The 27,093-nt window shown below is 26.3% G+C and overlaps 1 protein-coding gene across 3 annotated transcripts; it reads right to left on the bottom strand.

Moving 5' to 3' along the window:
- Nucleotides 1-178: 178 nt before the first annotated feature.
- Nucleotides 179-27,092, bottom strand: LOC107452821 (arginyltransferase 1). Of its 3 annotated transcripts, XM_043044786.2 has the most exons (14): nucleotides 26,952-27,092; nucleotides 24,201-24,264; nucleotides 22,442-22,504; nucleotides 22,205-22,295; nucleotides 21,979-22,114; nucleotides 19,415-19,516; nucleotides 16,957-17,075; nucleotides 15,400-15,477; nucleotides 11,674-11,835; nucleotides 10,320-10,475; nucleotides 9,037-9,218; nucleotides 7,735-7,834; nucleotides 3,396-3,516; nucleotides 179-1,280 (listed from the first exon to the last, which is right to left on the bottom strand). In XM_043044786.2, the coding sequence occupies exons 1-14, from the start codon at nucleotides 27,034-27,036 to the stop codon at nucleotides 1,099-1,101; spliced, it is 1,641 nt and encodes a 546-aa protein (XP_042900720.1). In that variant the 5' UTR covers nucleotides 27,037-27,092; the 3' UTR covers nucleotides 179-1,098. The 3 variants fall into 3 exon arrangements, with proteins under 3 accessions (XP_042900720.1, XP_015924897.1, XP_015924898.1); XM_016069411.4 differs by lacking the exon at nucleotides 10,320-10,475; XM_016069412.4 differs by lacking the exon at nucleotides 11,674-11,835.
- Nucleotide 27,093: the final 1 nt, after the last annotated feature.

The raw sequence follows: 27,093 nt of genomic DNA, 5'->3' as shown, positions 1-27,093 counted from the left end.
AATTTTGAAGCAGTTTAAAAAAAGTAATCTTATAGCTAAATTTGATTAAGATAAATTTCTAAAATTAATAAAACAAGTTCATTTCAGTTTAAATACTAATCACAATTCAGGAATTTTAATTTCGATTTAGGTACAAAACACCCTAATTAATTTCACTTTTTAATGACCAGGAGTAAAATTTTTTTTTTTTTTTTTTTTTTACTTTTGCATATTTGGTTGATTTTTCCTTATAGAGTATTTATTCATTTTTTTTCCTTCCTTTCTTTACATTTTTTCAGTTTCTATTTTTTTTTCCCTTTTATAATCCCTTATAATAGGTTTTGAATGATATTTTTCAATTTAAGAGAAGAGCATTTTTTTAGTGAATTAATGTTTCTCTTAGAAATTAGAATAAATTTTGCATTGGATTTTGTTCATTTAAAATCTTTTAATAACGAGCGAACAAAGTGAAAAAAGAACAAACAATGAACAAAGTTTTTTAAGATAAAAAAAAACATTTATTTTGGATTGTAAGGAATCTTTCAGTTTAGAAAATATTAAAAAAACATTTAATAATACAATGCAATTCTAATGGCTTTGAACAGTGTAATTAAAATTCTTATTTATCTTCATCAAGTGTTTAGTTACAATTTATTTTATTCACAAATTACACATTTGTTTCATTTATTATCCTGTTTTTTACTAAATTTATAAATACAAGTGACAATTTATAATTTTTTTTTACAATATAAATTAATATGAAACTTGTTTTTGAAAATTATTAAAAGAACACTATTTTACCTTTTAAGTTCATTTTTTATGGTTTATAAAGGCTCTTTTTGCACTTTTTAATGGAACTTGTTACAAACTTTAAGGTTATTAACATTGTAGCTCCGTTGCTGTTTAAAATTTTAAATGGCCATCTGGCTTCTGAAAGTTTCTTCTTTATATTATCTTCTTTTATCTTTCTTCTTTATATATATATATATCTTATTTATTTTACAACAAAATTAAACGTTTCTTTCTTCATACTTTTAAGTTATCTGGGTATATAGCTTTGCATACAAAACAAATCATTCATCTAACGTTACAACATGACAAAACACATTTTAAAATAATTCAGCTTCTATACAACATCATCCTTTTGTAACATTTCTGTCCAACTAATTTTGCATACTCCTGTACTATTTCTTCGTCTTCATTGACGCCCAACTTTCCTATGCGATATAAACTATATAACATCTTTTTCGATTTGTATAATATAATAACATCTTTCAGAACAACTTTTCCATCACAATCCTCTGAAACAAAAAGATATAAAAATTATTGCATACAATAATGTTAATTTATATATCATTTACAATAATAATAAGCAAAAAGGAAAATTCTTTAAAAAATTTATTTTTACTATTACAAAAAAAAAGCTATGCTGACATTGTAACATTCTGCTTTAAATACTTATGGTCAAACCTCGATACACTGTCACAGCATTTTTTGCTTTCCTGTATGTATCAGCTTGTTAAACTGAACCTATTACAAATGCTATTTTTTTAATATTAATTAATATCTCTTTTAAAGCTAGCTGATTTTCGCATCTATCTTTAAGAAATTCTACTGACATTAAAAATTAAATATTGAAGTTTACATTTTGAGAAGAAAAAAGTCACTCCTGATGCTAATGATGAATAATTATTTACAGTCTGGTAAAAACACGTCAAGCGTCAAGTTATATGTTTATGCGTCAGTTGAAAAAAAATTTAAAACGGGTGTTGTAATGTTGGTTGAAAAATTGATTGCAGAAACTGAAGAAGAGCAAATTGATATTAAAGAAGACAGAGAAAAAAGACCTGAAACAGTGCTATTGAAAAATGGGAGATTTTCTGTATTCGCACTAATTTACAGAAAAGCAACAACAAAGTGTAACAAATGTTTAAAATGTATTATTTGTATTGTGGAGAAAAGAGTGTGTTCAAACAAAATTTCTCTTTTAAATAAATAAATATGTTTACTACCTTTTTTTACATCAAAAATATTTGTGCACTAAATAGATAATTTTTCAATTTAAAATTTTTTATTCTTATTGTAAATTGATTAATTACTTCTTCATTACTTTAAATACTTTTTCAAATTATTATTTTATAACTTTACATTAACCTCATTTATCATTTTCTCGTATATACCATTTGCAACTATTAGTCAAATTATTATTTTATAATTATTTTTCAAATTATTATTTTATAATTTTACATTAACCTCATTTACCATTTTCTCATATGTACCATTTGCAACTATTAGTCCCACAAGTAACGATTGACTAAAGTTCTACTGTATCAACAAATTATTTTTATTTTCTTTTTAAATATTTTTTATTTTTTGCTTAAAGGAGTTAAAAATTACTTTTTGTAATTTGTAATCCACTTATCTTTTCAATGCATGAAAACGTAAAAAATTATATATTTTCAGAAAATTTTGTTTCATTGTCACTAATTTGCAGAATAAATCTCTTTTATTTTTAGGAAAAGATTCTTATTCTACTATTAGTGGAATTATCATTTATTAAAATCATATAATATTAAAATAGAGCATTTTATAATGGAATAAATAATAGTGCACTCAATTATATTATAATGCATACTAATAATGCATTAAAATTATATAATTGTTTCCTAACCACATTCTTGATGTAATTTGATAACATAAAAATTCATTTTTTAAAGTCAATAAAAGATATTGCATCTTTAAGGAGATTTCATATGTTACATTAATTTATGACGATGTTTAAGTACATAATAATAATTTTAAAACCAACTTCAACTACTTTTCAAAAAGAGAAAAAGTGTATCATGCAATGTTATAAAAATACTTAGGTCTCAAAAAGATTATAAGCAACTATGTAAAAATATCAAGTTTTTTTATTTTTAATTTTTTAACCAAAATTAAGATTTCTTCTGTTCAATAGAAAATGACAATTAACTCAAATTAACTCATTTGTTACAAATCTGAAATTTTTTTAATTATGACTGGATAAATTAAAATAATTGACTGGAATATTGCTAAGACAAATATTATTTTTTAACTAATGAAAGCTGTTTTCAAGATAACTTTAAAAATGTTGCAATGCATCAGCAATAAAGGACAAAAACTGGTTAACTAAATGTTCAATAATAATATTAAAAAAAGTATTAAGAAATATTTAGTACCCACATTGATGTTCCTATTGAATAGTTGTAAAAATGTGCATAAATTTAAGAATGCATGCTTAACGAACTTATTTATTAGTTGTATCTAGTATACGAAAACTCTTGCTACAAATTAAATTTTACAAAGATAACTCTAGCTTAGTGATGATAACATGGAAAAACTATTAATAGATAATAATAATCTTTATATAGAATATCAAAGATAAAAAAAATTACCAATTTTAGTGTCTTCTTCTAGACGACAGAATTTAGATTTATCTAACAATGGTTTACACTTTTCTATAGGGTGAAATGTGTAGGCTTCAGGACATAATAAATAAGAAGGAACATACTGACCCTGTTACAGAAAGAAAAGAATTATTAAAGTAAATTCTCAAAACTCTTAAAATATCAGATGCCAACTTGCTCTGGACAGCGAATAAATTTTTTCAAGTGGTAGTCTTTTAACACGTTGAATGTCACGCTAATTTTACATGGCTTGCCCGTCTGGACAAACTGTAATTAACTACAAACTAAAATTGCAAATATTGACAGATTTTGCTAGTTTTAAAAGGTTTAGCATGACATATATGAAAAAAGTGGTGAATTATATAATACTACAAATTGTTTAAAAATAGTGGTGGATAAAAATCTACTAAATTGAATTTATTAAACCAACAATCACAACAATTAAGTAAATTTTGAATAAATTTTCTGCAATCCCATAAAAAAGTGTAAATTCTACAGTTCTATATCATGTTATACGCTGTCAGCCAGCTGTTTTTCGCAGCCTATGTGAAAGGTCAGTGTCAGCAGCGGTGGCAAACGCAGCCAAAATGTAATTTCAGTGTCAGTCACTGGTAGTCGACACAGCCTAAATGTAATTTCAGTGTCAGCCACCGGTGGTTGACTAGGTCTAAATGTAATTTCAGTGTCAGTCACCGGTGGTTGATGCGGCCCAAATGGAAAGTTCAGTGTCAGCCACCGATGGGTGATGCGGTGCTCAACGTGTTAATATATGTTTCTTGGTTTAGTAAATTCGATTTATAGAATTTTTACTCACCACTACTTTGAAATAATTCAAAGGCTTGCGTGATACGACACTTTATTACAGTTAAGATAGTGGAGTCTTGTAAAAATAGGTAAATTGCTCGAAAATCTCAAAATTTTAGTTTGTAGGTCAGGGTTGGCAGGTTTTTGACATGTGACAGTTTTTGACAGTTTAAACCATGGTTTAAACCGTCACGTCAAAAACCTCACTGTCAAAAATGTCGAAAATGTCAAAAACCTATATTCATATGTGAAATTTAATTAATACATAAAATTTATATATTTTTTAAAGGATAGTGTTTCTAAATATGTTCTAGAAAAAATAAATTTAAAATTTTGAAGAAACACTTATATTTTGAATAGTAACCAAAATCTTGTACTTTTGAAAACTCACATCTTTTGTAATATTATGTATTCATTTTCATGTGTTATTGAAAATCTGCAGTGATATTATTAAGAAATTTATTTATAACCAAATTTAGTGTATAGTATAGATTATACTAAAAATTAGACATTTTTAAAGATAAACATTAGCAGTTTTGTACATTAGACATCTTTTAAAGAAAAATCTTTTTAATATTCTTTTAAATCTTCTTAATAATCTTTTTAACATAAGACAATACAAATTTAAGTGCTTTCTGTTAAATACACAGAGTAGTTAGTGTCGATTTACAGTATATTCAGCCTATTCATTTACTATGCTGAAAATTTAGTTTATCCAAATACTTGTGAATTTCATTTTGCTGAATACTATATAGTTTTGTTGAATATCTAAATATTCAGCTGTTGAATAATTACTTCTTGCTTTCAAGATATGCATTATTTGTATTCTTAATACAAGTGGAGAAAAAAAAATTAAGAGATAAAAATTGTTTTAAAATGATAAGTGTAATAATTATAAATAAATATAATAAACAATATGAATTATATTTATCATTATTCATAAATATAACTACTTTTAAATTCAAATTAACATACTGGATAATAAAGATATTCGGTATAACATTAAAAAAAAATTTTTATACACTTGTATCTTATATCAAGTTTGTATTTATACAACATAACTTGTAAGTTCCTTATAAATATTAGTTATATGTTCCTTATATGTCAAAAATGCATAGTAATAAACTTTTAATTTTCTTAAGTATCAAAAAGAAAAAAAAAATTTTTAAATATAAATATTTAAACAATTTTTGTGCAAAATTTTTCTGCACATGCATTTGAATATAAATTTCTGAGATTTTAAATCTGTTATTTTACCTTAATTTTAATTAAAAAATATTTTAAAACCTGCTGATTACCTATAGTATAATTAAATTTCAATATAATGCATGGCAACTGTTGGTAGTTTTGAAGTTAATAAATTTTCTTGGCAAACTTCAGTTTTTGACATTTTCGACAGGTTTTTGACGGTTTAAACCAGTATTATACCCCTGTCATGTCAAAAACCACTTTTTGACGTCAAAAACCCAACCCTGCTACCATTTTTAAAAATATTTTCTCTGGAGGAGTTGACATCTCTGAAATACCCATAGATAACATAAAAAAGCCATGGATAGATTCAATCACATAGTATAGACATAATTCAGGCTCTCTTTTATTTTAAGAACACATTAGGTATTACCTTATGTTCATGCAAGATGCCTAATAAAAGCATATTTTTTAAAGAAATTCAGTATATCTAGGAACTAGGGGAGTTATTTAAATGGTACTATCTGCAAAGTAAAAATAGTATACCCTGAATAATTTTCAATCTGATTAGATTTTCATGTATTACGAATCAATCATAATGATTTGAGGGCCTAACCTTAAATATGTTAATTAATTATTGCCTAACCTTTTTTTTTACGGATTTGGATTCCTGACCCTCAAATTATGGGAATGAGAAATATGGTTCCAATAGTTTCGTTAGAAGAGCGGTCGAAAATCTGGACCACTTACTGCTAATTTCAATTTTGCATATTTAGTCATATCTCAAAAACTTTTTAAGAACATTTAAACAATTTTGCATGCATTTATAAACCCGATTATCCGAACATAATTTCACCCAAAAAATAAATTTTAGTAGTTATTTATTATTTTACTTAATAACAGTCGAAAAAAATTTAAGGCACACAAATTTTTATATCAATTAAAAGAAAGTAATTTTGTATGACAAGATACAAAATGTGAATGAAATCAGTCTAATAGTTTATAAGGAAATAACTTTTAAATGTACAACTTTTCTAAAATTTGAAAACTCAGACTATATCACCCAAACAGCAGCTACTCTCTAGATTTTAAAAGTCAGAAATCCAAGTCCTCTAAAAAAGGCATGTTTATTCTGAGAAAGTACATGCCTGCGTCTGATTTCCTAACTTAATAAATTGCAGTTAGAAATTAACGTATTTCATGCCATCCCTTTAAACTCTTGTGACATTATTCATCACACACTCTTTTCCTCTACCTCTTTTATTTTACCCATTACTCAAGTAAGCACTTTTACTTTTTTTTTTTTAAACTATTAAGCAAAAAGCTAATCTTTTCATTTTAATATCTTCGGGTTTTGTGTTTTGAAACCTTTAAGAATTATAGAGCTGTAAACGTTAAGAGTATTGGAATATCTGTTTGATAAATTTCCAGTAAGTCCTTTTCTAGAATTATCTAAGATTCGTTCATAAATAGATGTGTTATTTGTTGGTTACATTAAATTTTGATATTGATGTAACGAAGAATCTTGGAAAAAATAACTGGAAAGTCTGTATGCCATATTTTGGATGAGAAATAATGCATATTTTATGCAGTTTTAGAGTCATTCTCAATTTGAATTTCCAAAATTGCACACCTTGTCAGAATTGCACACCTTTGCCTTTTTGGGCTCATTCTGATAACATCAATAAAATATGATAAAATAAAATGCCTTTAAATCACTTTTAATAGATCTCTATATTTCTGTTCTATTTTGAATTTGTGACATCAGCAATACTGCAACTATTAACCCTTATAAGTCAAGATCCAATGGCTAGATCAAAAAATTTTCAGGAAGTTTCTTTCTTTTACTCATGGTATGTGATATTATTATAAAGTTATTTCTTTGCTTTTGGACATCTAACATCCATACTTGTGAAGTTCATTATTAACATACCACAACATTCTTTTAATTGCTTCCAACATTCATAATTTTTTTCTAAATAATAAACTTCATTAATCTAATATTTATTTCAATCAATGTAATTTTTATCACAGACTAATCAGAAACATTATTTTGGACCTGTTTTACTTAACATCTTATAAAAAGGAATGTAATAACAACTTTAAATGCCTTCATACTGTCTATAGGAATGACAAATGGCAATGGCAATTATGAGAGATGTTAAATTCTCTTCATTACCAAGATGTTACAAATGTTTAGCAAATATATAATAAATGATTTTATTTTGTGAAATGAAATATATTAAGTTCTGTTTGCTAACGCAAACGTATCTCAAAGTGTTGAGCTACATGAGAAAAATTATTTATGAAAAGTCAATGCAACAATTTGACTTACCTTGTATCTCATTTTAATACAAGAATGTATATAGTAGCCCATGTAATAATATTGCAGATCATTATATTGTGCATTCAGCTGACGCGTCAATGATATTTCTCTGTAATATAATTTTTGAAAAATTAACAAAAATTTTGAATAATTATTCCTTTTCATTATAATACATTAATTCAGAGATGCCAACTGCTCTGGATACGCCAGAATAATAAATAAAAACGGTAAATAACAACTAAGTAAATTTTGCAAATATTTGGCAATTTTTGCTTGCTTTGTATGCGGTATAGTATGACATAAGTACTATAAAGTGGTGATTAATATAAGCCTACGAATTATTTATAAATAGTGGTGGATAAAAATCTACTAAATTGAATTTATTAAACTAAGAATCACAATTGATAAACTACCACTTTAAAATGTATATTTGCTGTCCGGAGCAAGTTGGCATCTCTGTTGATTAAATGTTTTTATAATTAAATTTCAAGAAGATATTTGTTAATGTTTTTTGTTTAGTATTTGAATTTTTTTGAAGTCACTAAAATACATAACAAAAACTAAAAGCATCTTTAATAAATATAAGAATTAATAAATATTTACATAAAAAACTTAGTAATAAGTAACAAAATAAAAATGAAAAATAACATCACTAAATAAGCAACATTTAAATAGATATCAACTAAAGAATTATGCTTATTATGAAAGCCTATAAACACATCTTTTGGGATGCAAAATTCTCTATCAAAAAAAAATAATATTAAAATAGTTATTCAAATACATTTATGTTGGTAGAATAGAACCGAACTTTCAACAAAACAAATCACCAACTTTTGTGCGTAAAAAACTCTTTTTTCAGTATTAAATGCAGAAGGAGAAAATAAAACTGATTCTAAGTGTCAAATTACATTGGTGCTTCTCCTTCAAATAATGTTTGGGCAGCTCTATTTAAAAACATTGATTTCAAATAAAACTCTTTTCTTGTACTGAAATTCTTTGTTTTATCTATCAATAGATAACCTTAATAAATGCGTATAGTAAAAATGGATAAAGAGATAGAGAATTTATCGTCTACTCAATATCTCAAATCTCTTTTCTTTATTTTTCTTCCTTTTCTTTCTTTCAACAATTCGATTTTTTTCCTTCTTTTTTTGAAGAACAATTCATTTTAAACATGTTTTGGACAGAAAATTTTCTTTAAACAAAACAAATATAGTTTATTTGCCCTGTAGTTCTCTTCAGAAAAAAGTTGTGTACTCCTATTTAATAATGTTTGTTTTTACAAAATGATCACCATCATAAAATGATTACCTTAAAGCAGAATATGTTCCAAGGGAAAGGAAACTATAGTCAGGATCATAATAAAAATACACAGATGAAACACTGTAAGGTAAGATGTCCAGCACTCCCACGGCTATTAATTTATCATCAAGCCAATACTGTTGATGGTATGAGCCATAAGTTTGTCCCACCAATGAAATTTCATCAAGTGACTAGAAAACAAACGTAAGATAAAAAGTCATACTTTTGGTTGAAAAAAAGTCAGCACTAATATAATAGTTAACATTGAATATAGAATTGCTCTAAAAAAGCAATTACTGCACAAATAAAACAGAAATACAATTACTTATTGGACCAATTGTATTCTGATTGTATATGTGCAATTATTTATTAGACCTACAGCTGTTTTGCTGCTATAATCAAGTATCATCATCTCTGCCTCTGTATTCATTACATACCTTAACAGTGTTAAGACAGCTGTATACCTCAAATTAATGTGTAATAATTATGTTGCTTACTAATCAAATTAATCCAAACTAAACTTTAAAAACAAAAATTTCTAATGAAGCGCTTAGAGGAAGAACTAAGGCTTCCCGCTAGCAGCCATTGCTTTCCTCAATGAAATAGATACCATACAAAAACAAATTGAAAATTTGTAAGCTACAAATCTGCTGGTATCGAATCATCCACCATGTGGTTGCCCCCTTTTACGTGGTGGACGCTAGACGACGGGGACTTGAACAGAGAGAGGACCACTCGTCTGGTCAGCAGAGGGGGAGATAAGGAGAGATAGATTTATGAGGAATTAGAATGCAGAACGCCATTTCTTAATAATTTGTTCTTGAGGAATATAACATTTCTTTCAATTTGTTTTTGTGGGATATCTATTTCATTGAGGGACGAAAAAAACTACTATCGGGAAGTCTAAGGAGCATTTTCAAAAAAAATTGCAAGTTATTGGGGAAAGTTTTTATTTTAGCTTTATTTAAATAAAAAACATTCATTTATATTGCTAACTATATTCATACCAAAGATACTCAGATCACTCTCACTGCCAGTTAACCTTTCTGCAGTCGGGCAGATCCAATGAATAAAGACCACCTTTATCGATATGCACCACTTCACACATATGTTAAAGGGGTGCTTGATTGAAACAGAAGAAAACTTTTGAAGCAATAACTTTGATTACTTCTCTGATATGTTTTAGTATTTATAATTGCCTAGACATTGGAAATTTCAAAATATAAAAAAATACAACTGGTATCAAAAATCCAGGAAGAATCCTCAGAAATAAACAAAAAAAAAGTATATACCTCCAAAGGTGTTTCAATGAGGAAATTTTCAAAGGACTCAACGGCACACTCCTCTTCAGTATCGTTATGTATAGCCATTTGATATTTTACATAAAGAGAGTAAGATTCTTTCTTAGTTTCAAGGAATTCCTTAGAATTGACATAAACAAACTTTACCTGAATAATTAAATGCAAGGCATAACTACACCACACTATAACTAATATTAGTATAAATTTTACTTTAAAATAATTAGTGTTTTAATTTTGAAAGGCAAGCTGATATTAGCTAACAACGGAAAACTTAATTTGTATTACAGGGCTTAGTGAATTAGAGAAGAAAAATTAAATGAGTAACGTCACCAAATATATAGCAATCTAAAATGATTTCTAAAATGTAGTAAGCCAAAGTACAACAGTAATCACAGGTGCAACTAATTCTCAATAAAAATAAATCCAGCAAAAGATACTCTGCAATCCAAGAGGGGAAATTGTATTAAATAAAACAGTAGTCCATCACAAGTTTTTTTTAAACAGAAATAAGTAAATTTGTAATCATAATAAAATTAAGATAATGAGCCAAAACAAGTCCAATAGAACAGTCAGTTATTCAACTAAGTGATTTTGAAGCTCTAGTCAAAATATAAAGCACAAACTTGAAATCATCTTTCTACATTAAGCAGCCAAGGAACATCAGACATATCAAGATAAAACTTCACTGGTAACTAACTGCAACTTTATTTTCCAAGATAAAACTACATAAGAAACTGGGCACAACTTTATTTTCCAAGATAAAACTTCATAAGAAACTAGGTACAACTTTATTTTCCAAGATAACACTTCATAAGAAACTAGGTACAATTATATTTCCCAAGATAAAACTTCATAAGAAACTAGGTACAACTTTATTTATCCAGCAAAAATTCCATCAAAAAGAAGCTGCAAGGTATAAATAAGATAAAACCAGAAACCAACTACAACTCTATTGATAAAAAAAAAATCATTGAAGTGATTGCAATTTAGTTACTAAGTCCAACAAATTTGAAGGAATATTCACATAAAAGTAATATCAAGAAAGAAAAGAAACAAAAATAAAAATCTATTCAACAATAAAAAAGAAAAGAATCAACAATAAAACACTAGAAATGATTTTAAAAAAATTATTCAACTATGATTTTAAAAAAAAACTACATTTGTACATCTCTATAGATGTGTAAACATAAATCACTACCTATCAAGATTTGAATTTCTCAAACATCATTAAACTTCTAGTATTGTAATCAAATCACTTCATCAAGCTCAAAAGCATCTGGAATAACTTGGTAAGGACATTAAATGTACACAATAATGATATATGTCCATGATTTGTAATCTTTACCTGAAATGGATTGTTCACCAAAAAACGAGTGTACTGTTTGGTTGAGCACTTTTCAGCTGGATCTCGATGAATTTCCATCTGATATTTTTTATAAATATTGTAAGACTCCTCAAAAGTTTGACAAAAGAGAGAATTTTCTAAACTTGAGGGTACCAAGCGAAGCTGAAAGCAAAATCAAATTGCCTTTCAAGAAAAAAAATTGCACATAATTGCAGTAATAAAATAATAGTGACATTGAATTAAAAAAAACATGCATACATAAATTTATAAGGCACATAAATTAATCTAGTTTAGTTTTATTGCAAACAAAATCTTAGCATGCACATTACTATTTATAGTATTTAAATTAGAGCAAAAATATATCTTTTAAAAGAATTAATTAACAATTAAATCGTCTTGAAATGTTTACTAAACTTTTGATTACTTAATTAATGTCAAATATAAAAAGTGGAATGATTAAGACGTTAAAAAGCGAATATAATAAATACCAAGATTTCAATTTAATTATCTAAATATATTTAATACAGCTAATAAACAAATTCAATCTACACAAAAGCTTCTAAATAAATAAAAAAAATCACAAAAGAAAATATTTATTATTTACTTTACACTAATTAGCCAACTTAGGTGTTTAGCAGAAAAATGAAATGTAATAAAATAATTTGTTCAGAGCACAAGAAATGAAAAAATTGACATATTTTCAATAAATGCCATACTTAATAATTAATATAGAATGGTAAATAAAAAGACACATAATAACTCAAAAATAAACAGACCTTGTTGTAACCAATTGATTATTAACAGTTTACTTACATTATAATATGAAAATTGGTAAACTCTACTCAAAATTAAATTGTAGTCAATTGAAAAGTACTAATTTTTTTCATAGAATGTAAAACCAAATTTATTCATTTTCCTTTTTAAAACTTGGTTTATTACACATTTAATCAGTTAATAATTTATAAACAAATACCGAACTATCATAATAACTATTTCCAACAATGATGTCAATTCTTTAAAAAGTAGTTTATTTCCTTTTTTTTTTTTTTTTCTTTTTTAAAGAATTTTGATGCAGTGAACCACCGTTTATAGTGAATTTATGGTATGATCATTATAACTGAGTTCAACTGTAATTTTCTTCTCAAATCAAAGTACCCTTTCCTTTTTAAGCCTACCATCTGGCTGTACTTGTAGATTAGAAAAAGAAAAATTTTAATAACGATAAAATAAACGATCATTAATCACAAACTAATTAATATTCAGCAAAAATAAAGTGGTATGGGCACTGACAGGTTTTATATTCTTATAGATCTGGGATTCAGAAGAGCATAGATTATTTGATCTGCTCATATTTAAACTATTAGCTGCACCTACTTGTTCTTCTTCTTCTAAGACTCTGCAGCCTGTGGCAGGCCAAGGCTTCTTACTTCATTTTCCAATATCTGGTATTATCTAAAACAAAGCTTCCCCAGTTTCCCTCAATGGAGGTCTTTAAGACACTTTCAATTGAATCAAGCATCCTATGTAAGGGTATTTCAAGTTATTTTTATATTCCATAGGATTTGTAAGTGTGAACCTTGTAACTAGATTTGAGTCATGCGTTTGAAATGAATATCCTAGCCATCTTTATGAGTTTCACAATAATGGTCAACACAATAAAGTTGTCTGTGTTTTTTGGTAAATTTCATAACTATACAGCATTCTTACAAACTGCACCAAATATTTAGCATTCAAACATTATTTCAAAAGTCTATTTTCAATAGTTTAGGTGATTACCTAACATTCATAGCCATGTAGAAATAGTTTATTTTCAATACTAATTTTAGCATTAAGACTGATATATCAAGATTTCACCCTAGCTTTATTGTCATAATAGCACCTATTTGCCGAAGAGAATCTATGGTTAATTTCTATGATCAAATCATCACTGTAAATTACTATAGTTCCAAAATAACTCATAATCCACACAGCACTATATTTAAGATAATAATACATGAAGTACCTATTACAGATGTAATGACACAACCTTACAACACTACAGACAGAAACTTAAAAGCTTGAGATCTTGCAAAATACAATAACTGATTTTGGGTGAACTGAGAATCGGTTTGAAATCATTCCTCAATATCAACATACATATTTTTTGAAATCATGCAACATATTAGTTTCAAATTAGTAAAATAATATTTTAAAGGTAAAGCTTTAAATTAAATTAATGTTGTAAAATAGTTAGGATTTGTAATAATATATTGAAACGTAAGTCATGTTATTATTGTTTTTACATTAATTAATCTTTATCTTCCAAGTGATAAAAGAATCTCTGGTGAAAATTTCCCATCTTTCAAGTTTAGTTTTACCATTTTCCTGATTAAAGAATCTTTGGAGAAAATTTTCTTCCCCATTAAGGTTTAGCCTCAGCCTAATTAAAAAATCTCAGGAAGAAGCTTTCTACCTTTCAAGTTTAATTTTATCCTCCCCCTGATTAAAAAATCTTAAGAGAAACTTTCCTACCTCTCGAGTTTAGTTTTATCCTCATCACGATTAAAAAAACTTGGGAGAATTTTTTTCACAAATTCTTGCCTTCCTTGTGATTAAAGTACAAGGTATCTACTACATTTTAGATTTTCAAATTCATGACTTTCCATGACTAATTCCAAGAACTTTTCATGACTTAACGAAGTTATTATTTTTTCCCAACAAAAGTAGAACAATAAATTTAAAAAGCATTATAACATTAATTGAAATGATAGTATAACCAAAATAGTTATACTTTGCATCTTCATATTTATAGATTTTAAATTTAAAAAACAGAGAAGAGGAAGAGTTGAAACAATAAAATATGTGAAAAAAAATACAGAGGCAAATAATTTCTTTTCTTTCTTGCAGAATTTTCTTTTCTCATTTTGGAATAAAAAATGCTCGCCAATAACTGGCTTGCTTCAGCTGGAATTTTAAATTGATAAAGTAAAAAAAAATAAACATTAATAAAAATTCTGAAATCACAGAAGTTAAAAAGATAATTCGCTCTATAAATGATGTTTTTTCTTTCTTTTTTTGAAAGAACACCATAATTTTTAAAGAACATGATAAAAACATTTTATATTTTAATAAAACATGACTGTGAGTAGGGATTTTGTTACAAATTCAGATATTTGAAACACCATGAAATTAGGGGGTGGGGTAAAATCCTTTTTGAAAATTCAACGACCTATTTCCATGATTTTTGAAGAAAAAAATAGTTAAAATCATGACATTTCATAACAAATTTTGTTCAATACTGAAATTCATGACTTTCCATGATTCTTCATGACTTTCCAGGTGCACGGATACCCTGAAAGTATCTTAAGAGAAAATTTTTAACTTCAAGTTTTATCTTAACTTATTTGCATTTAAGGAATATTTGGGGTACAATTTCTTCATCTTGTATTTAGTTTTATCCTCCTCATGATAAAAGAAAATTACTGCTGAGTCAGAGAAATTCAAGCATGAAAGCATTGACTCAAATAGTTTTGAACATAGAATTTGGGGTAATCAAAGAGAAATGTAATATTTAAAAAGATAACATAAGGCACAAACAAATTTAATTACTCAGAATTCTAGAAAAAATAATACTGTATAAACAAATGTAACAAATAAAACTATAAACAAAAAATTCTCTTTTGAATAACGGAAGAAATAAAAAAATCTTAAAAGATAAAATATTTTTATATAGAGGACAGTCCTGACCTCTAGTTTATGAGCTGGATCGGAGATATGTGGTTCTGATAGGAACTCTTCAAGACTCTTTGGCTGGTTTGGTGTTTTCTACAAATAAAATTTAAAAAAATTCTTATAAAAGACCAACAACAAACAGATTAAAAGACCCAAAGAAATAAATTATGTATTTATAATCAAATCTACATGTTTATTGTATTTATATTGAATATAAATACAATAAACATACAGAATGCATATAAAATAACATGTGGTGTATAAAGTATAATAATATATAATGCATTGAAAACATAGAACATAGAAAAATCTGTATTCATATCTGTATTCATTTATCAGCATACATATGACTGGGGTGCCAAATTTTCTTTTATGTGTTACTTTTGTTACTAAGTTGCTTTTTTAAGAAATTTAAACTATATTTTCTGCGTAAAATGCATTGTTTATATTTGCCAGTACGTCATGTTATTTTACACGCACTCTGTAACAACAGTTTTAAAAAAATTACAGCCACATAAAAACCAGGCCTTATAAAAAATATTTAAAAATAAGAGGTTATTTTTTTTAACAAAACATGAAAACAGAGAAAATTTGAAGAAAAAAAAATACTACAATATAAAGAAATGTGAAAAGAAAGAAAATGTAAAAACTCTTCTTTCCTCTCTCTTTATTAATTTGTTGAGGATGATTAACTTGCTGGTGCTTATAGAAATACACCTTTTTGTTTTAATATCTCTATCATGCACATACTATGCAAAGAAAAATGCAGGTCAAAATCAAAAATGGTGAAGTATGCAGAAGTATGGTGAAAATGCTAGGAGTTGTATGGTCTGCTGAGTTCTACTTAGGAAACCAGAATTCTTCTACCCAAGTTTAAAAATAAGTTAAAAAGTTTGTCAGCAGATACTATTTTTGTTCTGTTAATTGAGGAAAACTACAAAACCATGTTTTCAAAATAATCATAATTTGCTGTAACAATGTGTAGTCCAGGCACAAAATTATCAAACAGCTGTGCTAATATTTCCATTAAAATTATCTGACATAAGGCAGATTATAATTTTTCATAGTTTTTCCAGACAGTGGAGCAATCTTTTGACAAACTTTATAACTAATTTTGAAATTTGGTGAAATAAAACCTCAGTTTTATATGCAAAATGCAGTAAATCATGCAATTTTTTAATTTCATTTTTTTTTTTTTTTAATTGACAATTCAAATCATTGGGCATTTTTGGGACACACGAGAATATACAATTTAAAAGGGAAACATCCTTTTAATTAAAAATTATTTATGACAGCCACTCAAAGTTCAACAAGTATGAATCAATTAAATTGCAAATTATATTGAATTTCATTATCTATTTAATGATATAACGTTTAATTTAATGAACTAAATAGAAAAAAAAGGACATTTTTATAATTTTCAAAAAAATTATTCAAGAGGTTAGAATTGATAGATAAATCACCAAATCATGAAATGTAAATAACCAAAATCTATAAACAGTTTTTTTTATTACATTAACTTAAAATTTTAAAATTACTAAATACACTTTAAAAAAAGAAGGCCAAAATAACCTTAACTGATGCAGCAGCTAAATCAGGTTGTATTCCTTTTTTTAGCAATTTCTGAAGTTTCTTTTCACGTCGTAAGACCTTGGCTTTTTGACATTTAGGACGATTACTATTTTCATTACCTGCAAAAATTAAAAATAGTTAGAGATATTCGAATAAAGATTTGAATTTATAAATTACTGGTACTAAATATTTATATATATATAATATCAGTAATTCATATTACGTCTTTGATTCAATAATTTTGCAAATTATCAATTTAAAAAATATCTTAAAATAATCACAAAAAAAGATCATATTAAAAATAGGATTGTCTTGATAAATAATAATAGAACAGAACAGAAATAAAAAATTTCCTAACAAAAAGAAACCGATATTAACTTTAAAATTGGAATAAATTAATTTTTAAGCTCAAACTTTTTTCAAGCTTGTAGCAACAAAATTTTAATAAAGTTATGATATTAATTACAGAGAAATATAAACTGTTTAGATCTGCAAGAAAATTAGAAATAATTAACACATAATCTTTGTTTACATTGGAGGAAAAGTATTTAATGTTTAAATATAAATCTAACAGAGAAGATACTAAATCACTGAGGATAAATTTGCTTTTTTTTTTTAAATATATATATTTATTTATTTATTTAAAAAAAAAATTTATCCTCAGTGATTTAGTTTCTTCTCTCTTAGATTTATACCTAGTGGTAATTTAACTAAAATAAAAACTTTGAAAAATAATTTTTTTTTCATTCGGTAGAAAATAAATAACAAACTCCTTAATTAGCCAATTTAAAAGAAATTAAGATTTTTAACACCCATGAAAAATAAAATTTGCCAATTATTCTTGTACTAAAACAATATATAAGTTTTGAACTGATGGTTTAAACTTAAAAAAAAATTTTTAATGCAAAGCAAAATCTATGAGGGGGAAAAAACTTACTTTATAGGATTAACAAGTATAATAAAAACTCTACATAATAATAAAAATTAAAGTTTAAAAGCATTAACAAGTATCATTTTGAAATTAACAGCTTTATGAAAAGTCAGTGATACACATTATCATATGAAAGTTAATATGCTGCATTTAAGAATACTTGATTTACCATAATGATGTTTAAAGCTATAATAATACAAGAAAAATAAAATGAAAAATTTTCGATTTTGAATGTTTTCATATTCAAAAAGCACATAACCCAACTTGAAACATGATTTTTTTAGTAAAACAAGTGCAGAAAATAAGTGGCAATTTTGTCAATTTATATTGATTTATGCCAAGCCATTTATTTTCTTCGTACAACAAACAATATGAATTTCAAAAGTAATTAATTATCATACATGCAATCATAGATATAGATAGGCACATTATCTATATTCTGTAATTGTATATTATAAACAATCCCATTTCATGCGTTAAAAATGAAAAGGAAATACAAAAATTGCTTGTATTTCTAATACTAAAAAAAATTTTCAGATGTTCATGTTTTTTTTTTAAAGTTAAAGTTATATTGGCAATTCTAAATACCATCTAACAGAAAAATGTTGAATGTTAAAAAGAAAGTACTACTGGTAAATAAAAATAATTCACTAGTAGTCTACATATAATTCTGAGAAAAAAATTACGAAACTATATAACGACTCTTTTATTAAATTTTAAAAATAAACAAACAAATAAAATTGGAAATGTCCAAATGAAAAGTAACAAGCTTTTTATGTGCAGTCAAAACTAAAACAATTACATTGAAAGAGAGTTTCATGAATGAATATTATCAGTAAAATATATTTGTGGAGCATACAACAAAGTTGAACAAAAAGGTACAATACATATAGGCAGAATAGAGGGAAGGTGGCCCTTTAAAACATGAACCATAATTCTTTTATTGGTCAACTCAAACTGATTTTAACCTTTTAATAACAAAATTCATAAATATGAATATATTTACAATAATTTTTTTGAAATTCACATTTTAATATTTTATTTTATTACACTTACAAGCCAATAATTGAATCAGACAATAAAAATTATTAGTGATGAGTTGTGTCAAACGATTTTTTTCTGTTATTTTAGTTACTGAACTTCACAGACAATCCCAAATTATTTCTTTTATTTTATTTGAATGGTAAAAATTTTGCAAACTTCTAAAAGAGACAATGTTATTAATAAAGACTTTTAAAAAATTACATTTAGGCTTGTTCTAGATTCTTATTTTTAGAGATAAATAAGACGTAGACAATCCTAAATTATTTTTTTTATTTTATTTGAATGGTAAAAATTTTGCAAACTTCTAAAAGAGACAATGTAATTAATAAAGACTTTTAAAAAATTACATTTAGGCTTGTTCTAGATTCTTATTTTTAGAGAAAGATTCAAAATAGATATACGTCTAGCAAAAACCAGAAATTTGGAAAACACAATCTCTGATTAATCTGAAAAACAAAGAAAAAAACATAATTTAAAACTTACATTTATTAACAATTGAAGGAGACCCCGAAGAAGAAAAACTAGATTTTGGTAATTGGACATCTGCAGATGATGTTTCGTCACTTTTCAGATTAGAATCAGATTCTGAGATTATAATATAATACTATAACAATTAGAGATAAAAATATATTAATACAGTTGAACCTGTTTATCTCAAAAACCTTTATATCTTGAAATTTCTAAAATTCCCTACATTTACTGTCTAAAATCAATGCATTTTCCATGTTTATGTCGAATTTTTTTCTTCTTCAAAACCTCCATTTCTCGAATTTCTAATAAGCACAAATGTCAAAACTTTCTTTATCAGTAGAACTTGTAGACAGAGATGAATTTCGTGAATCCACAGGAAGTATGGATGAACAGGTTGGGGGTGTTTCTTGGAATTTCAATCACTTTCCCTGCACTTCCTTAACTAGAAAGAAATACAATGATTCTTGCAGTAAGTGAGGGGTTAACGAGTAGTGACCATCCGGGGTACATAGATAAGAAAGCTAAGAATAGAAATTCATTTTGATCTCAAAATTGCAACTAATGGATCAAAGGATAATTAAGAGTTTTAAAGTGATCTAAAGAAAACAGTTGGTACGCAAACTTGTAGATGCCAACAATGAAAAAAGTTAGATGCAATCAGAATTACTGTTTTGTCTGGAGAAATGTGTCTCTAAAAACTATCCAAAATGGTTTTAAAAAGAACTGTGAAGATGATGAATAAGAGGTTGTAGGCATCAGTAAAGAAGAAAATGTCAACGATGGAAATGCAGTGACAGATTTGCCAGAATGGAACGCAATAAAATCTGGATTTAATGTTGACATTAATTTTGAAGATTTTTACAAGTGGACAACAGCCTGGCAACATGCAGAGCATTGACAGATGCAGAAATCATAGATAATGTCAAAGGAATATTGGATGAAGAGGAAGAAGCTGAAGATCATATTGATGAATCAAAAGTGAATGCAAAAGAAGTAGAAAAAGCTGCAGAATTCTTATAAACTACTGTTGAATTCCAGGAAAATGTAGGCTATGAGGAATTTGCAATCTTTCTAACCTCAAAAGAATAATCAAAACAAATAAGGTTATCAGTCAAAAATCTTAGAAAAATTATTTTCAGTGTTAAATGTATGTTAAAAAACGGTTATGTGAATAGATGAAGTATAATTAATTTAAAGAAATGTCTATATTTTGTTACTAAAAACAATTAACGCACTTTTAATAGAATTTCTTAATTAAATTTAATTTTTTATAGCACCTGTATAACTCGAATCCTCTTTATCTTGAATTTTTCGCATTTCCCGTGAGATTCGAGATAAACAGGTTCGACTGTATATTCAATGGTTTTCACACAATAACATATCTGTTAGTCATTGCAATGACCACTTACAATTGCTTATAATAATATAACAGTGATTCATGAAAGAACATCAATCACACATAAATACTGACAAGATACATATGAATCACTGTTCAGATTTTCACAAATTACGAAAAGCCTTCTGAAAAAATTAAATCAACAAGTATAGCTTTTATAAGATTTGATTTATCTTGAAAGACCTTATACTAATATTACTTTTCATATATTATTTATACAATGTTGGAACAATTTGAAATATAGACTTTTTTCTAACACTTTTGAAAGAAAAAACATGTATATGAACATTCATATACTTTTTCCGACAACTTCAAAAAATCATTTTCTATGGAAAATCCTGCATCAACATTAAACTATCCATTCAACATTAAATCATCCATTTAATAATTCACTGATATCCTTTTAAATCAAAGCCTACAATAGCTAAGTTCAATTACATATAAACTCATAATGTATGTAAAACTCTTTCAGAACTTTATAAACTTAGATTTTCACAAAGTACAAATAGCCTTCTACAAAAATTAAAATTAAATCAAAAAACTTAGCTTTTATGAGATTTGATTTAGTTTGAGAGTTTTTATTGATGAAACTTCATAAAGCATAACAATTATTTTTCATATCATAATAAAATATAAGATTATCAAAATATTTATTTAATTACCACATTTTAAAAATTTCAAGTTACTGAAAGCTTTTAAATTCAAACACTTTTACTATTGTTGATAAAAATATATTTTTAATATGAGTAATTCTTAGTTATACGAGAAGGATATATGAGTTAAAATTAATTATATTAATTATTGCAAAATTGAAATAAACACACTACAATATGTATGCAGAACTAACAAATGTCTTTCTTTAAATGAGTTCATATATTTTAAAACATGTCTTTATAAACCTTATAATATAAAGTTGAAAAAATTTCATACATTATTTTTTTATGCACGGCCAAATGTTTTTATGCACATGCAAAAATCAAAATGGTGAAGGAAAATTCTCATTTTTGAAAAAGGGAAAATTAAGCACTTTTTAAAAACACCCAATGAAAAAAGCACCTTTAAGGGCTTTTAAAAAACGAAAATCAAAAATAAGCACCTTTAAACACTTTTTAAAAATGCTACGCACCCTGTATAATAAAAGTTAAAAAATATATATAATTATTTAACTATTAAAACTCACCCAATTCTGAGTATTCTATGTCTGTTGATTTAATATCTTCTATCCGTTTTAAATTTTCAGCACTGATATCTGGTGAAAATTCGACTCCATCCATTTCTCGTTGTTCGCTATTTTCAGATGAAGGTGACTGAGAACGCTGAAAGTTTCAATTAGAAAATATCACTCGTATCTAATACACTGCAGAAAATATTGAGAGAAATAATGCATAGAATGCACACATTAATACCTTTCCTTGATCTCCATAAGCGAGAAACCTGTGAACTTTTTTTAAAACTTTTTTCTGAGATTTTGTAAGAGTAAACTTTTTAGTTTCACATCTAAAATACAATTGGAAAATTTAATGACTGATTATACAATAAAAAAACACAGCACAACCATATGTTTTAATCTTATAGGATCAATAATTATAATTTTATATACTATGTACTTCATCTTTTTAAAATAATTAACAATTTCTCTTTACCTGATTGTATAAAGAGGACAGCAAGTTATATTCATAGTTGGTTTGTAACAATATTTCCCACTTCTGAAAAAAAGAAAGCAAAATCATTAAAATAAAATTTTAATGCAATTTAATTAAACTAAGTTTATAAAGTTAAAATTGATTTAAAAAAATTAAACCTAACCGTACACTTAGGGGAGAATAAAACACAGTAGATAAATTAGGAATCATTTGCTAATTTTAATGATAAATTGAGAATCAACCTATATGAAAAATTACTGATTATGCATTAATTGTTCAAAATAACAGGTTTTTCAATGCATAAATTTTAAGAGATTTTAATAAAGAATAATATTTGAAACTAGAAAAATGGATAACTATGTAACACATAATGAGGTAAAGTTGATCATCTTTAGATATAAATTTTTAATTTAAAATTGAAAGGTTTGTTGCATTTATAATTTTTATGTCAAGCTCTTTTACAATGAAGTTTGAGAAGAGTTCCCTTAACATAAATTGATTAATTAATTGCATCAGTACCCTGTTTTCAAAACAGTACATGTTCCAGATTTAGTATGAAATATGAATAAATTTAGTTAGAATATATACAATAGAATATTTTAATTTTCAATGAAAATAAAAAAAACAATCAAGAATATAAGCATTGTATTATTAATTGATAATGAAATTTTTTTGGAATGAAAAAGTCTTTGTGAAAAGAAAACTTAAGACAATTCTTATAAATAAAAATAAACATAAAAACAAATTATAAAACCATTTTCAATTAAGATTTTTAAAAAATTGCTATTAAACGAAAAACATTAATGCACAGCCTGTTTTGAGTCAGGGGGTCCTGAAAGTAAAGGCTTCATAATTTCATAACCAAAGGCAGGACAACATTAGTATTTTAACAATAGCATTATGGTCAGCATTGCGCGAGGCCATCTTTACTTACTAGGAACGCTGTATTCATTGATCAGAAGCTGGATTAGATTCCAGCCCCCACTGGGAATCGAACCCCTGTCCTACACAATGACAGTTCAATGCCTTAACCACCGGCAAAACTTTTTCATTCAGGCAAAAATTACTATTACAACACAGTAATACTTTGTAAAGCACACAAGTACTCAAAGTTTCCTAGTTAAGACTGGACAGCCCAGTTAAAGTTTCACCTTTACGTTGGCCAAAGGCCAACTCATTGTCTTCTGGCTGCTATTATGACTATCTAGCTTCACAATTGCCACCTGAGATCATTACGGTGAACAATACTAATTATGTTCACAAAAGCTGCAGTAACTAAGGGGATAAAGCGTTCCTTTCCCTAGTTCGAATCCCAGGGGAGGCTGATTGCTAGTTAATATCAATTCTGCTCCCGACTCAGACTGACCACAGTGGAGATGTAAAATATCCTCAGTGGTAGATTGATCATAGGTTAGAATTCCCTTGCTGTCGTGCTAACAATGAGAGGTTTTCGTTTTTTTTTTTTCTCTTCATGTAAAACAAATGTGGGTTAGTTCCATCAAAAAGTCCTCCACAAAGGCTAGCTAGAACCAATGCTTGATCCAGGAATTTTCTTGTCTTCTGGGTTGGGTTCTGAATTACAAGGCTACAGAGTTGAAGGCTGATAGTCCTAAACTCAGAATTGGGTCGGTTGTTCAACGCTGGTTGTAAGATAAAATTATGTTTAATTAATACAAAAACATGTGAGCACCAGTTATACTGTTGTACCACGAAAGAATAACTACACAAAATACCCATTAAAGATTCATACAAATATTACCTTCTCCACCCTCGATCAATTAGATTCTGGTAGTCTGTTGTAGTTAAGGTGTGAGCCCACATTCCTAAGAATAAAATAAAAAAATTCTTAGAACTAATTATATTTGAAAATTTTTATTTCATATATTACAAATTAAATTTCAATATGAATATACTATTGAGATATGACTTCAAATTCCCTAACACCTTTTGAAATTATATAACAAAATGTTATAACTGTATTTTATTTACTTACCCGACTTGTTTTTAACTTATTACATTCTAAAAATTAACTAAAGTATAGAAACCTTACATTATGCTCTTCAAAAGGATAATGTGATTAAAAAGGATCTCAAGAAATTTAACATTTTCTTTATATAATATAAAGGAGTCTTAATTTTAAACTAGCTAAAAGTGCACTTAAAAGTTACTCTCATTCTCCTTTGACAATAATTCATGACCAAGATTTTTCTTTTATAATTATACTATTTCTTTTATAAGGCTTTCATATCTAAAATACTTTTGACTCGGAATAATCAAGCAACATGAACTTACATGTGCAGCTTATTCAAAGTTGGCTGTGGATAATGAGACTCTTGTGATTAATCTTATATTGCTTTATACTATTCTAAAATTAAAATACCCAAAAAAAAAACTTTTTTTAAACCTTATTGATTTTTTAATTCTTGAAGTAAAGGATACTATCTATAAATAATACTGGTAGAATATGATGGTGAGCAATAATGAAGGAAGTGAACTGAAAGAATATGATTTAATTGGTGGTTTAAAATACATCTATATGTAAAGTACTAAAAAATTAAAACATGACAATTTTGCTTGAAAAATTAAAATGCAATAATGTGTTTTAGTTTTAAACAAAAAATATAATAAAATAAAACTTTCAAAAAACAAACAATGAAGCTAGGTAACACAAGTCTAACTTTTTTTAAGCATATTACCAATGAAATTACATAGATATAAGATAATGTATTTAAACCTTATTACAATAAAGATATGTAATGTTTTACTACTGATTATGACAGTAAAACTTCATATATTTTAAACAATAAATCTTTGAATTGTATTAGATGGATAGGATAAATAACAAAATGAAGAAAAATAAAACTCTATCCAGTGCTTTAATTTGTAAATAAAAAAAAATATTTAATTATGAGAATTTAGATTTTGCATGAACAATAAAGAAAAGCAGTTACAACAATATACCTTAATGGCAATAAATACATTTTAAAATTCTTTTTTTAAATAGCAGCAATTAAAAACAAGATACTTTATGTTTGATCAGGATTCATATAGACATTAAAAAATTGGTAGAAAAATAATAAATCATTCTCTGCTTCAAAACTGTGGAAGATTTTTCATTACATAATCAAAACTATAATATGTCTGATTATGAGGTGATATTTATGCTCTTTTCACATTGTATGTCTATGTTGTTTACTCCCCCACAATGTTTACTCCTATTTCACTTGAATAAGGTTTTTTAACATTTCTATAATCATTAAAAAAATTTAATACAGTAGGGAACCGATTATCCGGAACGATCGGGACCATCGATATTCCGGATAACTGATTTTTCCGGTTTTCTGAATCGCTAAAAAAAGCCGTTTTAGTTATTGTTAAAACCAACTAAAGAAAAGAAAAATTGGAAATAATCTTAAAAAGAAGAAAAAACGATGAAGTAATACACTAATGATTATTACCAAAATGATGGTAAAGTAAACATCTTTCAAAAAAGAACGAAAAATCCTAAAATCTTATGAGGAAAAAAAAAAAATTTTTTTTAAAAGTAGCGGGAAAATTTATCGAATTTCGTTCCGGTTTTTTGGTTTTCCGGTTTTCTGATTTCCGGATAACGGGTTCTGTACTGTATATACATGAAATAAATAACTGGATGAGAAAGCTTGATCATTGACTTTTTATTTAGAAATGAAAATTGTTGTTGTTATTGTTGTTAGACTATAAAAAGTGGTCTATTTATGAAAAATATCTATGTGATAAAAATGCTAGTACATATTTATAATGGATATTTCTTTTGATTCACTTCAGCTTTAAGAAGGCAATGTGCTTTGACTTCTGAAACTAATGTGATTATTTTTATTATTAATATATGATAGACAGAACTATATTGTTAATTCTAAAAAATTTCTTAATATTAAATCACATGTACCACTTTATTTTTTCCATAAAAGAAAAGGTTTACCCTACTGAAAATATTCTCCATATAAATTATTTAACTTTGTAATTTTACATTATAGTTATATTACTTACAAAATTTATTAATTATTAGTGAAAGTTTCATTCGCGTTGGTTTAAAGATATGTTTGATTGATTTTCATTTAATATAATATTTTGTCAAATAATAATAATATTTTGTCAAATGTAGCCAACAGTGTGAAATTTACTTGTAATATAATCTAGCAAAATATAAAAATATTAATAATTAATAGCAATTTTTGTTATTAAACAACGGATATATAAATATGATATTAAAAAATTTTTGGTAGTAATTTTTTTTTATAATTTCAGAAGAAGAAAAAAAATATTTTATACATTTAATGTGCTTAGTAATCATGGACAATAATGATAGACAGTTTATATTTAGTATTTGTATCGTATACTTAGTATTTTGAAAAGTTGGGAAGAAATATGTGTTTTATTTTTTATATTTGTTCTTTTAATTCCTTCTTTCTTATTTTTCTGTTCAAAAATAACTTTATAAAATAATTTTAAGAAGCAATCAAGGCATGATTACCATTAGAATAAAATGTATTGCTAGATTTACAATAACCACAGGAATGACCTTCCTGGCCAGAAAAATATTCAACAATGCTCTGCATTATTAAAATAAAAATTCTCGGGAATCACTTAAATGAGATTTGACAGGTGGTCATAAA

This window comes from Parasteatoda tepidariorum, chromosome 9 (assembly GCF_043381705.1).
Source record: "Parasteatoda tepidariorum isolate YZ-2023 chromosome 9, CAS_Ptep_4.0, whole genome shotgun sequence".
Lineage (NCBI taxonomy): Eukaryota > Metazoa > Arthropoda > Arachnida > Araneae > Theridiidae > Parasteatoda > Parasteatoda tepidariorum.
Note: the sequence above shows the minus strand (reverse complement) of the source record. Positions and strands in the feature narration are given on the sequence as shown.

Excerpts from the sequence above, each read along its gene's own strand:
- LOC107452821 (XM_043044786.2), bottom strand. The coding sequence starts at position 27,036 with ATGCAGAGCATTGTTGAATATTTTTCTGGCCAGGAAGGTCATTCCTGT. Across the intron at positions 10,476-11,673 it reads TGGTGAACAATCCATTTCAG|GTAAAGTTTGTTTATGTCAA; the intron begins GTAAAGATTACA and ends TTAATTATTCAG. Across the intron at positions 9,219-10,319 it reads TCATTGAAACACCTTTGGAG|TCACTTGATGAAATTTCATT; the intron begins GTATATACTTTT and ends TTTGTTTTCTAG.